Here is a 16,434-nt window from a genome sequence, read left to right on the forward strand (position 1 = left end):
GCATGGCGCGGGGTGGAGCGGCAGCGGCCGTGGGGCGCACACCCGATGAATAACAGACCGGCGCACCGCATTGGTCACTGTGTGTGATTGACAGCTCAGGCGCTGCACGTTATTGGTCGCAACTGGGCACTAGGGGCGGGGCGGAGGCTGGCGCCGGGATTGGCCACTCTGTTACTCGCCGGTCGCGCGTGCAGGCGGTGGGCGGGCTCATAGGCGGCGCCGGCGGTGGCGGGTGCGCTGTGGGGCTCCATTGGCCGCCGGGCCCGGCCCGGCCGGGGCGGGGCGGGGCTGCGGGGAGGTGCGGCGGTCTGCGGGCGCTGAGGCGGCGCGTGGGTCGGGCCGTCGTCGCTTTCGCTCGCCGTGTGCCTTGTTTCGGCTCCGTGCAGCAGCGCAGCATCGCGGGGGCCGCGGCGGCCGCAGGGGCGCGGGCAGTGGGTGGTCGGGGGAGGAGAGGCGGCCGCGCTGATGATGACGGGTCTGCTGGGCAGCCCGGTGGCTGCCGTCATGCAGGAGAACTTCGGGTGCTCCGTGGCCAATCGCTTCTACCAGCTCCTGGACGACGAGTCGGACCCGTTCGACGTGCTGCGCGAGGCCGAGCGCCGTCAGCAGCAGAGGAAGAAGCACGACGAGGCGGCGGCCGTCGGGAGGAGAGCCGTGCCCCGTGGCCGGGGGGGCGGCGGCAGGAGGGAGACCCAGAAGGGGCGCAAGCAGACGCAGAGCTCCCCGGCACTCTCCCCTGCGGCGCCGCCGCAGCCAGGTACGCGCCCGGCGGGACCGGCGGCCGGGTTTGGGAAGGAGGGAAGGAGGCTCCCGGCGCTGCGGTGCCCGGTGCGGGCCCTGCTGCGCGGCGTTGGGTTGCCGTGGGCTCCGCGCTTCACCGACCTCTTGGCAGCCGTGGAGTAGCGGTGTCATAGTAGGGCTGAAAAAGCTCGGTTCCTGGTGGGGTCGGCGTGGTGAACGCGCCTGAGAGTCCCCTCAGAGAAAGCCGTGACGCTTGGGCGTCCCGACACAATGTTGCGAAGCCCTCTTATCCGGCAAGGCCTTTGAATATGTAAATAAAAACTTCAGCAATATCCCCAAGAGACAAGTGTAACAGCATTAACTCTTACGCTGCGTCGTCTACAGCTTTCATGCTATTTTAGCAGCCCTGTTGCTGCCTTTCATTGCTTGTCACCCTGGACGGTATCCTTCAGTGTCTGAGGTTTCCAGGCTTGAATTCTCGGTACCTCTGAGTTCTCTGGCCTTTCAATGTCTTGAGGGTTCTAACGTCTCCAGGGATCTGTGCCTATCTCGCCTTGAGCTTGCACTGATGAAACAGTCTTTGAATAAAAGCTGATTTCCTGGGGTAACTCTTCATCACGGTGTTAATCCAGAAACGGTCAGCCGCTAGGTTTTGTGTAATATACGTAATATTACTTGGGGAAAGAGGGAGTCAGTTGGCTTTGTGAGCTATAGCTCCTTACATTTGGAGCTGATTGTTACATCTTATTGAGTCTTATTGCTACTACTTAGCCGGTGTTGAGCTTCAGATTGCTGGATTCAATACCTAAAGTATCTGAGAACTGATGGATTGTTTCCAAATATTGATAATCTCTGCACAGAAGATTCTGGTTTCACCCTCTTGAGTTGTAAATTCCCCTTTTCCTGCAGGAAGCAATGAAGCCTAACACATAGTCTGTTATTAGGATATTTTATGCCTGTAGTAGAAGCTTGCGTTCAACTCACAGTAATTGTACTGTGTGTTTTAATGTCCTAGAAAAAGGCCCGTGAACTGGCGTTGTTGCTCCATCAGGTTGTTGCCAGTGCTACCAGTTCTATTGCTTAGGCTTACGGTCTTCCCAACAGGAGTTAGTGGATGCCTTTGTAGCAGTCTGGAACAGAGATTCTTTCAATGTTAAATATGCGCTGGATAATGAGCACCTTTGAAGAGGAAGATATCAACAAGTTGTCACTGTCTTTTTTGACTGTTTTATGAAAGTAGTCTTTTTGAGGTTTCTCTGCAGTTATGTGACTTTGTGCCCTAAGACCAATACTCAGATTATAACAACTTATTTTATTTAAAGGTTACTTTACTGTGATTCTCAACAGAAGTTAAAGGAGTCTGTTCAATGAACAGCAAAGTCTTTAAGTTCTGATGCAAAAATTCTGGTGGTTATCAGCAACTTACCAGGAGCATGGGAGTATGCGAAGATCATCCTTTACCTCCTGCTTGCCTATAGGTGTCTTCATTCTTGTCAATACACAGTGGCCCTGTGGAGTGTCTTTGACTTTTCTCTGCAGACTTGGAGTTAAGAAATCTCTTTTCTCTTACAGAGACAACAGGCATGTGCACCTTGTTTCAATTTCTGGCAAATTTGAAATGGACAAAAGACTGCTGACTTTAGTACCCTTAGTGAAAGGGCACAAAGATCTATTTTAAGTAGAGTTATTTCTCTTCTGTATTTAAAAATACACTTTATTCTTTAAACATAGCATCTGTTCTGGATTTTGTCTTTGTCTTTGGTTTGTTAGGAAGCAAGGATTACAAAGTAAAGAGTTTAAGATGCTAAAACTGTGTGGATAGTCAAGACTTGGTCTTGACTGTGTGTTCTTTCTTTGATGTGCTGTTTTAGCAAGTCTGCTCTGAATGGCAGAGAACCCTCTGAGTTAGGGTAAACACACAAGTGATGATGTAACTGGCATGTTGAGAGAAAAATCTTGCAGTTTTTTGGAAGGGAGGGATCAGCTCTTTATTTGGGCCATATGAAGTTGGTTTGTTACATAAGGTTCAACCAGAAGACTTCTGGATTTTATGTGTGGTTAAGGGCTATCAACTTAGTAGTTGAGAATGACCAACCTCTGGGGAATGTTCTTGTACCCCCACAGTTTGGCATAAAGCTTCTAATAATAGATGTATTTCTAGAAAAGTGCACCCTTGTTTGGGGAAATAAATAATAATGGTTAATATTACTAAATTGTTAAACCAATTGCTTAACTTTTAATTAAAAAAAAAAAAGAAAAACAGCACACCAAACTTAAGACTTAATTTCTAGACCTTCGTAGTGATTGTTTTTTTTTCCCCTGATTTTGGGCATAGCTATCTCTAACTTCATTGTACTTATTAGTAATTAAACACCACAAAATAGCAGTAGCCACTCACCTTCATGGGGCCCCTTGTGAAGAGAGCCTTCATCATTGTAGCCTTTCGAGTACCTGGGGTACTGTGATGTGGCTGATATGAAGCTTTGTCCAGGGAGAAGAGACATGACCCCCTCAGTATTTTCTCATAAGGTGGACTCACCTACCTTTTCATAACCTTTTCAGCCTCTTTTGGATATTCTGCAGCCTGATCATCTCCATAAATCCTCCTTTGGACCCCTCCAAACTGTTTTATGTAATTGCTAGGGTGTTTGCTTTTTTGGACTACATGAAGTCTTGTTAAGTTTCACTATTTGTTTAATTCTAGTATTATTTCTTGGGCATATTGAATCTATAGCAAAGGGTCTTTAGAAAAACTCAAAGCACATCTAGTCTTCTATCTTGCAATATAATGTTTGAATGGAAGGTTTAGTCCAAAAGTTCTGTCAGGTAACTTTTTTTTTTTTAATATAGTTCTTCACTGAGTTTTTCTCAACAGATTTTACTAAATTTCTGGAGATATTTTCAATTTGAAGCAAACCTCCTGAGAGGACTTTGCCAGAAAATGCAATACTTTGACCTCTAGAATGCAAACTATTCATTATGACGTGACACAACTGTAAGGACACAACTTTTTAAGCTTTGTTTTTTATGGAGAAAATGATCTCCTATTTCATTGTCTACCAAAACCTGTATTTTTGACCTTAAAGGTGTATTTTTTCTCTTCTACTGACTGTTGTTTTGTGCTTTTTAGACTGTATTAGCTGAAGGTTTGGGTAAAGGCTAGTAGTAGTTATTGCAGCTCTTGTAATTGCACCACTTGATGTTAACTGGGTTCATTCTTACCATGGCGACCGAACTGCATTTGCCAGCTCTTTATTCAAAAGGCCCAGTTGCAGAGCTTGCATTCTTTACCAGTCCAGGAAAATTAAATTTGTTGATCATGCAGTAATACTCTCTGTTCTTTTGAAATCTCTAAATCTTTGTTGCTAATACTCCTAAAAGGTTTTCTTCTTTCATGTACATATGATGAATCTGGTAACCTTTAGATCTTGTTCCTAAATACTGTGCTTTTGAGTTTTTAGCTGTGGTTTTAAAATGCCAAGGAAAGTTTCTATGGATTTTTATCTTAGACTGACTGTAATTTTCATACTTTAAAATAGTTTATCCTGATAGCATTCTGTCAGCTACATTGTCATAAGGATTGTCTAGAGGGAGGTTGTGGTAGGCAATTCTGTAATTCAGTAAGTACTGGCACACATGAAAGCAAAATGCCACAGGATAGAGTCTAACTCCATGTGTCTCTTTGGTGTGTTACTTGCAATAGCTGAAGCTTTTTTTTTGTATTTTGGGGTACTCTTATTCTTCTGCAAATCATGTAATTAGGTGTGTTTTAATTAATGAAATTCATTGTTTAAAGTTTGGTGTTAGAATCTCATGGTTACACACATTTAAAGGGGAGAAAGTAAAATTGGTTTTGGAGTCTTAATTCTTCTACGCTCTAAAATATAGCAAAATAAGTGCCTCAGTGTCTGAATTGCCTTTTACTGTTTCTAGTTACAAAGTTTTGTTGTAAAAGAAGATTAGTTGCCTATGTATAAGTTGTTAAATAAGCTTATTCACCCTAGGCTTTCCACAGCTGAGTCTCTGACATCCAGTTTCTGGGGAAGAAACATTAATAATTTTGTGGTACTGCAGCAGGGATAGCTCAAGCTAGTTGCCTCACCAGAGAGACCCAGAACAAAGAAATATCTGGGATTTTATACCCTTAAAACCTAGGCATCTGTTCTTTGCACACTTCATATACCTTGCATGCACCTCTTACTCCAATGGTGACTTTTGTTTTGGGATCTTCTTGTTTATTATCACATTCTTTCTCTGTAGCTGTTTTTATCTGGGTGAGTATCAGCTTCTGATGATAGCCATGTCTTCTTAATCTTCTAGTTTACACTGGTCTCAGAGCCTCCTTTCATTGAGCTAAACAGTAGTACAAGACTCCTTCAGCATTTCAAGGTGAAAGTTTGCAGCTTGTAGCAAAAACTTCAGCACTTTCCTTGTGCTAAGCAAAACTACTTAGATAAAAGAATTCAGCTAACTAAACTCAGTCTACAACAGTCCTCCTTTTGTTTTTATTAAGCTTTCCCAGTATTGTCAGAAAGAACTCATGAAGTCTTTCAAAGCATTTAACTTCTATCTATAATGTCACATAGAGTGTTATTGCAAGTAACAGGCATAATATCCTAAAGCTTTAACAGCAAAATAAGTGCATAGTAGGATGGTATTTGACTATATCTATTTAGGTTCTAATTTGAATTTCTGTGAAAATACTGTAATTAATACTTCAGTAATACCATTGAGCATGCATGTTTTGTTGCTTTTTTTTTTCTTGTTTTTTTTTCTCCTCTAAGCTTTTTTGCATTTATTTAACACACTGGGTCAACCACTGTTCTCCAAGACGCTGGTCCTGGATGTAAGTGTTTGCCAAACACTAGTGCTGTTGATGACAACGTTAGATGCTGGCAATGGCTATTTCGCAACACTATATAGTATCCCAAAGTATACTGCTCCTAAGCTTCAGGCCATTATGAACTTATCTGACTACAAGTTTGAGTTACTGTATTTTTTTGCTTTTTACTGGAGCCTTTTGTATGAGCTTGAAAGTGTACTACAGAAATCTCCCTTGAAAGCTTAATGGCTACCAACAGAATCTGGATTTAAAATACATTGGAAATATTATTTTCTGCTGAAACAAGGACTCTCGTTTTTTTCCATAGCATATACATTGCATGATACACTCTAACAGCTTATTTTGACTCAATATAAATAGTGATGCTTGCTGGTCATGTTATTGCAAGGCTGCTTTTGCTTAGCCCATCAGCAAGCATTCTAGAGGTTCAGCTTCAAGCACCTCAAAGTTTCTCACCAAAGCATAGCCTCTGTGTTGTTTTCCATTTACATAGTCGGAAGATCCATTGGTGAACAGTATAAGATTTAAGGTCTCTAGAGGCTGATTTTACAGATCTGTCTGTAGCTGGCAGAAGCGAAATACCTTGTAGCAGTCATGATGTAGTTTACTGTTGGAAGGGACAAATAGTAGAGTTGCTGAATTCAACGCATGACATCCTTTTAAAGTAATAGTAATTAAATTAATGGTTTCAAATTCAGAACAATTCATGTTTTGAGAGGACAATGTTTAAGAATCAGTTTGTGTTACATACACATTTATGTGACCTATTACCAGTATTCCTTTTACAGCTTGGAATATCCTTTCTTTCTCCAGACTCCAATTCCACTCCCTCTGCCTCAATAACTTCCTTCAATGGTTTACTTAACTGCCCTAGCCTTGGTAGTTGGAGTCTTCAGTTGTCCCCTAAAAATTCCTCACAATTGTTTTCTTCATTGCTTTCTTTGGTCAAAGTATTTCTACCATAGCCATGGACCTATTGTGGATCTACTTTATCCTTTTGAAGTATACTGGGAAGAAGGCTAGTCTTTCAAAACTGAAGGGGGTTTCCTCCCTATTATTTTGTGGGGGCCGGGGGGGGTAGGATGGTTGTTGGTGTTTGTTGCTTTGGTTTTTTTGTTTGGGTTTTGTTTTGTGTTTTTTAGTTTATTTGTTTTTGATTTTATTTATGGATTGAGTTCAAACTGTCAGTTCTACATCAATGCTGATTTTACTCCATAGCCTAAAGGCTGTGGCTTTCAACAATTCTGGTATTTTTAGCTTCTTTTGTAAGCTTTTGGTGATCACACTCCTTCCCATAATTATTAGGTATAGCCATTCAGGCAACAAATGTAATTCCATATCTCAGGTCTGTAAGAGGTCTCTTTTTATGTTTGGGAGTCTTCTGTCAATGTGACCATTCCCCAAATGCTTTTTCACATTTGCTCTTTGCAAGCAGTTACCTCCTCAGCTTGTGAATTGCATGCCAGCTGCCACCGCCACATCCTAATGCTCCTTACATGAGAGAGTGGGAGAAACAGCAAGGTTCTTACTTTAGCTTAGAGTCACTGATAGCAGTTGCAAACTGGGCTTCTTGTGTTTGTCTGAAGTCAAGGCTGTCTACAGAAAAAACCTTTTAAAATTAAGAATTTTAAAAAGATGAGAGAGCACACTCTCTCAATACAGGCCAGTGAAGAGACACAAAACACAGAGAGATACCTCTTTTCAAGCAAAAGTCTCACTTGTTTGAGGATAGATGATATGGATAGAGAAAACTTGCTGAGAGCTAGACAACAGGCAGCTAGATTTTGCTGCATTGTTTTAAATCCGTCTGTTAATACATAAATATCCAGTGTCTGGGAAACCAAGTAATGCAGGTTATAAAAATACAAGTTCTGCTTTTCGAGTTGCAAGTTCTTTTTACATACTTGTTAAAAACATTTCCTTAGATAGTCGTCTTATCTAAGTGCTGCAGTGTTAACAAAACTAATACTAAAGTATTATTGTGTGGAAAGTGAAAACTGCTTAAGTATGCTTTCTCTGTATGATTTAAACAATGTCTCATAAAACTGAGCTTTTTCTTTAGCATTGTCGAGTTCTAGTACTTGGTAATTTTAATATTTGCAGGTTCTTTCCCTCGAATAATAGCTCAACTGCTTCTTCTGAGGGGAAAAAAAAAACTAGGTCAGTTGAAACAACTTAAACATCAGATTTCTTTTCGGATTCCTCAGTTTAGAAAGTAAAGTGGTAGGCAACTTAGCCAACAGACTGTGCTGATGCAGTAACAATCCAGGGAAGCTGTGGTAAAGTGGAGAATGTTGGGACACATATTCTAGTGGATGCACATTACACATTACAGATTAAGACAGAAAAGACAGTTTAAAGAGAGGCTAAACTAGGTAACTAGGAAAGAGCGATCTTCAGTTTTCACAATTATGTTTGTAGGGCCTCGAGTAGATGACCCGCAGAACTCCAAAGCTTTTTTTTTTTTTTTGGTTTTGAAGAAAACCTGCGTACCAGACTATGTATACAACCAAGCGGACAAAATTGGGGTGTACTTGGAGAGGTAGTTATTAAGCAAGTATTCAAAGTGTACCCCAGTTCCTTAAGTCTTTGTCAGTGATATAAAAGATGGCTCATGCTTTGTCTTGATTTTGTTGCCTTGTTTTTTTGCCCCCCAAAGGGTAGATGGCCCTTGAGCTCTGTAAATTAAACTGAGCCTGTTCAGTCATACATGTAGCAGAGGATTAAAATTGTATAGCTTATGCTATCACTGCTGCCAAGCTCCAGTTTTGTTTGCACTCACCTGCAGAGCTGAAAGCTGGGCTGCTTTTTTTTTGTACTGATTCACAAGCAGGTCGCACAAACTTCTGCCCGGAGGGTGACTTGTTCTACTAGAGATACAGGTGCTGCATACTGCTTTAGTAGATGTCTGTCGAACCAATTAAAGATGTTTCTGTGGCACTTACTACTGGTGTAACGTAGTGTTTCTAGTGTTTAAAATCTGTCTGCAGTAAATGAAGTTAGAATCAAAGTGAAATAGCCTTGCACTGAAATTGGAGTAGAACAGATGGCTCCATCCAGTATGCTCAGTGCTGCTGACATGTAATACACTGACATGTCTGGCAAAGAATGCTTGTTTTGAAATACTTCTAAGTGGTACTGGGTAATACAAAGAGATACTATCTTTTTAAAATTACTTCTGCGTCTTCCTTTTTTGACATTTTTTTGCTAGTTCTAAGGAGCTCTTTGAATCTCAAGGTGAAATTGAGGTTAGTACTAAGTATGTAGGGATAGGTGTCTCTGGCTACTGCATTCTTGCCAAAGGAATCTTTTTAGGATAGCTAATGCTTCTGATAGCCAATAAGAGGATAAAAAATAAATAACACAATAGTCTTCTCTGCATTGTTGTACATTCAAATTCAGACAAAATAACTAAAATAAGGTCAGAAATTAGTAGTCATTTTTTTCACAGCAAGATTCCAGTTTAGAATTAACATTTACATAGCTGGTAGTGTAGTTGAGATGTGTGTAGAGCAGATGTTTCCCAACAATGTACAATTATTTATCTTTTATAAATTTGCTTTGTGTTAAAATGTCCTGATTTGAAAGTCTTACTCAGAAACTGATTTACAAAGTTGTTCCTTTATCCAGAGATGACATAATAATTTGAGTAATGCAAATACACTCACTGCTGTAACGATCAAGTAACTTCAAACCTTGAGAAAAGAGAATTACTGAAGTGTATTATGTCAAGTGGTTTGTAGTTTAAAGAAAAGCAAAACTGAAGTTGTTTAGCACAACATATAAAACTATCTTCTCTGTACAAATATGACTTTTCTTAATGCATAATGAAAGGTTTATTCACCAATTGGATAGTTCCTTGAAGCTTTCTCGTTACAAATGGTATTAGACTTCATCCTAACCACCTAAACTTTTGTCAAAAATCTTCTTACATGGGCATTTCTGTGGGGTTATGAATTACAGTAATTTCACGACTATAAGGCGCACCCTTTCGACTAAAATTTTGGTCTGAACCCAGAAGTGTGCCTTATAGTCCAGTGCACCTTATATATGGACAAAGTTGCAAAATTTGCCAACCTGGAAGTGTGAGCCGTGAGCCGAGGTGTGAGGGGGGGTGGTGCCATGGGAGCACTGAGCTGCAAGGGGGGGTGGGAACGGGCGGCTGCGGCTGGCAGGAGCCGTGCAGGGTGGGCGGGACCGGGCAGCCCCTGACCAGCAGGAGCTGCGCGGGGAGAGAGGGAGCGGGCAGTGGGCAGTCCCGAGCTGCCCTGAGGCACCCTGAGGCACCCCAAGCTGCCTGCGGTCCTGAACCGCCCCGAACCTGGCTGGGGGGAGGCGGGGCCATTCCGAGCCTACACAGCCCCAGCAGAGGGGGCGGTGGGGCCGATCTGAGCCCTCATGGCCCCAGTGGAGGGGGCAGTGGGGCTGATCCGAGCCTGCATGGCCCCGGCAGGGGAAAAGCGGGGCCGATCCGAGCCTGCATGGCCCTGGCAGGGGAAAAGTGGGAGTGATCCAAGGATGCTTGGGGCTGTGTTTAAAGGCTGCACCAATCTGTGAAAAATGTTTGCAAATTGAGCACCTGCCAGTAAACTCCACGATCGCGGGATTCCGTTAGTAATTCGTTACTTTGTTGGGCGACACGACTCTTCGCGGGAAAAAAAAAAGTGCGTCTTATAGTCCAGTGCGTCTTATAGTCCAGTGCGCCTTATATACCGTACAAAGTTGCAAAATTTGCTGACTCCCAGAGGTGCACCTTATAATCTGGTGCGCCTTATAGTCGTGAAATTACTGTAATTTGCATCTTAATGTTGCCACATGAAATAACCTTTTTTCTCTCTATGTTCTAGCAAAGAGGTACAGTAACCAGGACTGTCACTTGTCCACAACCTGAGTTTGGTAATCTGCTCAGAGTTCCACAAGTACAGTAATTTCACGACTATAACGCACACCCTTTTGACTAAATCTTTCCCCCAAAACCGGAAGTGCGGCTTATAGTCCGGTGCGCCTTACCTGATGGACAAAGTTGCGAAATTTGCCAAACCGGAAGTGCGAGCCGCAATGGGGGGTGCTGCAGGAGCACTGAGTCGCGAGGGGGGAGGCGGGAGCGGGTGGCCACAACTGGCAGGAGCCAAGATGGGAGGGAGGGAGCCAGCGCTGGCCCGGGCCCGGGCGGAACAAGAAGCCGGGCGGTACTGGCCCTGGCCCGGGCGAGGGAGAAGCGAGAACCCGGGCGACCATGGCCCGGGCGTGGAGGGAATGAGAAGTGCGAGCCCGCAACAGCTTCGAGCAGAGCCCTCCCGGTGGCGGCATCAAAGCAGCGGCGGCAAAGCCCCTGCGGCCGCCAAAAGGCGGTGCCGGCCGAGCTGCTGTGGCCGCCAAAAAGTGGCGGCGGCGAAGCGGCGGCGGGGAAGCCCACGCAGCCGCCGCATCCCGGCGCTAGCCGAACCCCCGCGGCCGCCGAATCGTGGCGCCACCGGAGCCCTTTGCGGCCGCCGAAAAGCGGCAGCGGTGAAGCCCCTGTGGCCACCGAAAAGCGGCGGTGGCGAAGTGGCAGCGGGGAAGCCCCCGCAGCTGCCGCATCCCGGCGCTAGCTGAGCCCCTTGCAGCCGCCGGGAAGCGGCAGCGGGGAAACCCCTTGCGGCCGCCAAATCGCGGCGCTGGCCGAGCCCTTGCGGCCGCCGAGAAGCGGCGACGGGGAAGCCCCTGCGGCCGCCGAGAAGCGGTGGCGGGGAAGCCCCTGCAGCTGCCGCATCCCGGCGCTAGCCGAGCCCCTTGGGGCTGCCAAGAAGCGGTGGGCGGGGAAGCCCTCGTGGCCGCCAAAAAGCGGCGACAAGTGGCACAGCCCCGGGGAAGCGGAGAGAAGCGGCGCAGCTGCGGGGAAGCAACGGGAAGCACCGCCGCCGCCGACCGCAGGGAAGCCGGGACGCAGCGCGGTCACGTGGTGGGAGCTGGGTGCCGTGAGCCGTGCCAGCCGGCGCCGGGGGCGGGTGGGAGTGCTGGGGCCCGCTGCACGGGGAGGGCGCCTGGGGCTGCATTTAAAGGCTACACCGATCTTTGAAAAATGTTCGCAAATTGAGCACCTGCCAACAATTCGTTACTTTGTTGCGCACTGCGCGGCTCCTTACTGCAAAAAAATAAGTGCACCTTATAGTCTGGTGCGCCTTATCTGATCTACAAAGTTGCGAAATGTGCCGGCTCCTGGGGGGTGCGCCTTATAGTCCGGTGCGCCTTATGGTCATGAAATTACTGTACTTCTTGTGGAAGCAGTAACTGAGTTTTGTTTGAGACCAGTTTTATAGTTCCTTGCTAGACTAACTATTGTCTGAAAAAGGTGTTGGTTTAGATATAGAGGCCTAGCAGACAAAAAGACTTGCTTGCTTGCATCTGGACAACTTGATCCCAGATAAAGAACAGAATTTGGGAAAATGGGAAAGGAAGCACATGAAGAACCTTAATCTTCTGCTAGATGTATACAGGTTGAGTGTAAAACTTCCATTTATATTTCACAATTTCTTTCCATTCATTCTGCCCAACCTGATCTTCCTCAACCCTAACAATGGCTGAACAAAACTCTAAAAAGCTTAAATATGTTATCTTGGAATATGTTTATGTTCTGGAATTCTGGAATTTTTGGGTCTGTGCCACCTGAACTCAGACCTTTAGTGTTGTTGAATGGTACTTTCCTCCATGGAACAGCAGTGTGAGGAGATGACCCTGTGCTGGTTGTTTGGTACCATGACCATGAGCTTAGAGGACCTGGAGGCTTAGACTTCTAAACTGAGCTCATCTGGCAGGAGGTGTGTTTTTTCACAATCAGTGTCTGTCTGTAAGGGGTCCTTCTCTTTCCCTCACCTTTGTTGCTTCTGCTGCTGTCTTTCAATTAGTCTTTTCCATTGAAGCTTCTCCACCACATCCTATACTGCACTTTCATGTTCCTCGAAAACATGAGAGAAACAGCTTTTGTTCTCCTTTTCTGTGACTTGAGAGCAAAATGAGATTTTTTTTTTTTTTTTAAGACTGTGTTTTCTGGAAATCTCTGACCTATGTTGAAACCCATAGTATTTAGCAGGTTCATCGATACAGAAGGTAAAATAAGTGTGTATCTTTCAAACAAATAGTATCTGGCAACATTAGCTCTAAGGACTTGTAATATTTTGGTGGACTTGGGTCTGCACGTGTAGCCAACTCTCTTCAGTTAGTAGTTTGGTAATTGCAATTGTGTTACTGTTGAGCTGTCAGTAATCCCTGTGTGTGTTTGTGTAGGCACAAAGCGAGCACCCAAGCAGGGAGAACAACAAGGATTCAGTAACAGAAGTACAGAGGGGAAACAAGACAAAACTGAATGGAGACCATCTTTCAGAGAATACCGTCCCTATGGAGCACAAAGACAAATGGAATTCTCTGTGGAACGGTATGTATCCTGCAGAGAGAGCTAAGGTCCCTCACAGCAGATCTGTGCATTATTAGTGTGCAGGTTTTTTGCAAGAAAACTTACTTCATGCCTGTCTGAGCTGTAGTTTCAGCTTCCTTGGGGGTTGAATTGGAACATTTTTATTATATGTTAGAAATATAAGGCAAGGCCGAAAAATGTAAAGATCTGAAAATGTACCCCCTAGTCAGCAGCATCTTTGTAATGTTCGTTTCTGAGCTCACATACCAAGCTTTGCAGAACATGTGGGAGGTTCCAAGTTGGAACTTACTGCTCCGGCAGTGAATGCATATTGATTTTGCTTTCTTCATAAGTACTAGAAGATTCCACCTAAGCCTTTAATGCTTCAGAATGTGGCTGTTCATATTTTATACCGTGATAGTTGATATTTAACAAGTTGTCTGAAATTTTTAGCAGTTACGTATGAATATGGGTTTAGATGGTGGAGCTATTGCATGATAAAGTTGTGAAGATTTGACAGTTTTATGATGTTTTCTTTAATTTCTGTAATGTTTTTAGTGTTAATAACTGCTGATCTTTCTGTTCCTGTGTGCTGTAGTAATTCCTCCAGGGTTCAGTTTATGTCCATTTTTAATGACAAAACCAGAGCTGTAGTGTGTATTGTATAAAGATGCACGCTAAAAATTATGCGGTAGCTGTTGTATACTGATATGTCCGACAGCTGCAGAAATATAACAGTATGATTTTAATTTCTTGTTAACTGTTCCATAAAAACAAAAATCTGACTAATTATCTTCTTTTTAGACCAGTGGAAAGATTAGACTATGAAAGACCAATAAGAAGTCGTGGTGGAGGAAGAGGTGGAATGAGAGGTAGAGGAAGAGGTGGTGGATTAAATGGAAATTTTGATAGGTTTGACCAAAGAAGAAAACGAGAACAAAGTGGGAATGATAAAACGTAAGTGTTCTGTGTGCTGTTTCCTACTTGATATACAAGTAAATATTAGTTAGCACTACAGTAGTGACTTTTAGGTATTCTGTTCCCTTCTACTGTATCCAGACTGTCTGGCAAAAAGTCGATACTGGTTTTAGTTTGAGGACATACAAAAAAGAGGAAAAAACCTCTTAAACTCATAGAATTGTTTTCCTCTCTAGAGGAGTGAAAGCAGATGACAAAAAGGGAGGAGGTGGAGCTTGCAATTGCAGAACAATTAAAGGTGATGCGAGGTATGGCATATACTTGTGCCCATTATAAATTACAGTAATTTCACGATTATAAGACGCACCATTTTGACTAAAATTTTGCTCTCAAACTGGAAGTGCGGCTTACATTCAGGAGTGGCTTATATATGAACAAATTTTGGAAATTTCCCAACCCGGAAGTCTGAGACAGCAGCAACCCCGAGACGAGGCAGAGCCCGCCTGACCCCGGGCGGCAGGGCAGTGGTGGTGCAGCGGTAGCCCTGCCCGGCCCCAGGGGAATGCGGTGGCGGCACCAGCCGGGCACGCCCCTCTCCTACTTCCCGGCGGCACTGGCCGCGCAAGCCCCTCTCCCTCCTCCCGGCGGCACCGGCCAGGCAAGCCCCTCTCCCTCTTCCCAGCTGTAGTGACCGGGCACGCCCCTCTCCCTCTTCCCAGCAGCGCTGGCTGGGCACGCCCCTCTCCCTCCTCCCGGCGGCACTGGCCAGGCAAGCCCCTCTCCCTCTTCCCAACCGTAGTGACCGGGCACGCCCCTCTCCCTCTTCCTGGCGGCACTGACCGGGCACGCCCCTCTAGCTCTTCCCGGTAGCTCCAGCTGGGCATGCCCCTCTCCCGCTTCCCCGCAGCACCGACTGGGCATGCTGCTCCCCTGCCTCCTGGCGGCAGCGGAGAGCGGGGCCAGGGCTGCTCCCTGGTGGCCGCCCCGAGCAGGGCTGAGCCAGTAAACCCCATGATCCCGCGATTCTGTTACTAATTGGCAACTTTGTGAAAGTGGCACATGGATCCTCGCTGCGAACGGAAGTGCGGCTTACAATCCGGTGTGGCTTATATATGGACAAAAACCTGAATGTTGCCGACACCCGGACCTGTAGCTTATAATCAGGTACGGCTTGTAATCGTGAAATTACTGTATAATTTTCTGTGGCCTATGTTAGATCATAATTTTCATCAGTTTCATGTCCATTCTGAGCATTATAAGCATCACTTTCTATTATTGTTGTAATTAATGTAATTTTAGTTAACTTGGCTCCTTCATGATGGTGAGATTAAATTGAAGCAAAGGCATGATGATGATTGTTTACTTAGGACTGCCAGAATCTTTTGACTGGAGCTGAGTTGTCTTTTAATGGAAATAAGTTATTACTTTTCTCCATATTCAAGTAAGTAGGGCTCTGGTATTTAATGGAATTGCTCCAAAATGCTGATTCTAAAATTCAAAATCTATTACTGACCTTAAAGCGCAGTCTCTTTTCTGGAATTTTACAGATAATTTCTAAATGGCAAAACTTAGTACAATTCAGTGTGGCTCTGAAGGTAATATTGAGCTGACTGTACCACTGAAATACATTTTAAAGTGTTGAAAAAATCAGTAGCATAATATACTAATGGCCATTTTGAGTTAAAAAAAATCAGGAATTTTCCATTCAGTTCTGTATATATCTTAGTGGTACTTGTTTCTGTTGAGATTTATAAAACCTTACTGATTATGTTGGCTTTTGTCCATTCCTTGCACCTGGCAATACATTACCCTTTCCAGTAGCTTTTGATCTCATATACGTCTAGAACTCTTTAACTGAAGGCTGATAAAGGATGGAGAAAAGGCAGTACTTGGAAATTATGGCAAATATTTTTGGCCACATACACATTCACTGACAAAATTGTTTTAAAAATAAAATTTTATTTTAAAATAAAATCTAAGTTTTAAAACAGAATGGATTTGGACAATCATGCCAAAAGCTTGAAAAATACAGCCTTGGTATGTAATTATTTTTGGGTCTTGATATTCCAAATTCTTTTGAAAGGTTATAGTAACGTCTCTCCCTTATACAGGATTTCATATTAAGAGTAGATTGGTTAGGTACTCTGGCTTTTCAAAGGATCAGCTAGGTTGTTCTGAACTGATAGTACAAACTAGCTAGCAGAAAACTATCTTCTGTAGGATATTAGGGGAGGCTTCATAAACTTACAAGGTATTTATTTGCCCTTTCATATTTTCTCCCTAGTTAAGGTTTGATGGGGTTTTTTTTCAGTTCAGTTGCATCAGAACTTATACTGTTTTTTTGTGATGTGGTAGAAGTGACAAAAAAATTAAAGCTCTGAACAATTTTAAAAGCTTGTCTGTGCTCTAATTGTGCTAATCATGCATTGAAGCTGAAAGGTGTTAATTTTAAATATGTATGCCTGCTACTGGAATGAAAATAAGTTCCTGCTGTCATTTGCAAGTAAATTAAATTCCGTATTACAGAAAATGCAAACTTTAA

At 44.0% G+C, this 16,434-nt stretch overlaps 1 protein-coding gene across 1 annotated transcript in view; it reads left to right on the plus strand.

The window, feature by feature from the left end:
• The first annotated feature begins 313 nt into the window (after positions 1–313).
• The window catches only part of HABP4 (hyaluronan binding protein 4), a 29,946-nt gene continuing 13,825 nt past the window's right edge, over positions 314–16,434 (plus strand). The window contains exons 1-3 of the mRNA XM_033086270.2: positions 314–757; positions 12,848–12,995; positions 13,779–13,931. Coding sequence (XP_032942161.1) covers positions 466–757; positions 12,848–12,995; positions 13,779–13,931 — 593 coding nt within the window. The 5' untranslated portion in view covers positions 314–465. The remainder of the gene's footprint in view (positions 758–12,847; positions 12,996–13,778; positions 13,932–16,434) is intronic.

Source organism: Catharus ustulatus, chromosome Z (assembly GCF_009819885.2).
Source record: "Catharus ustulatus isolate bCatUst1 chromosome Z, bCatUst1.pri.v2, whole genome shotgun sequence".
Classification (NCBI taxonomy): domain Eukaryota; kingdom Metazoa; phylum Chordata; class Aves; order Passeriformes; family Turdidae; genus Catharus; species Catharus ustulatus.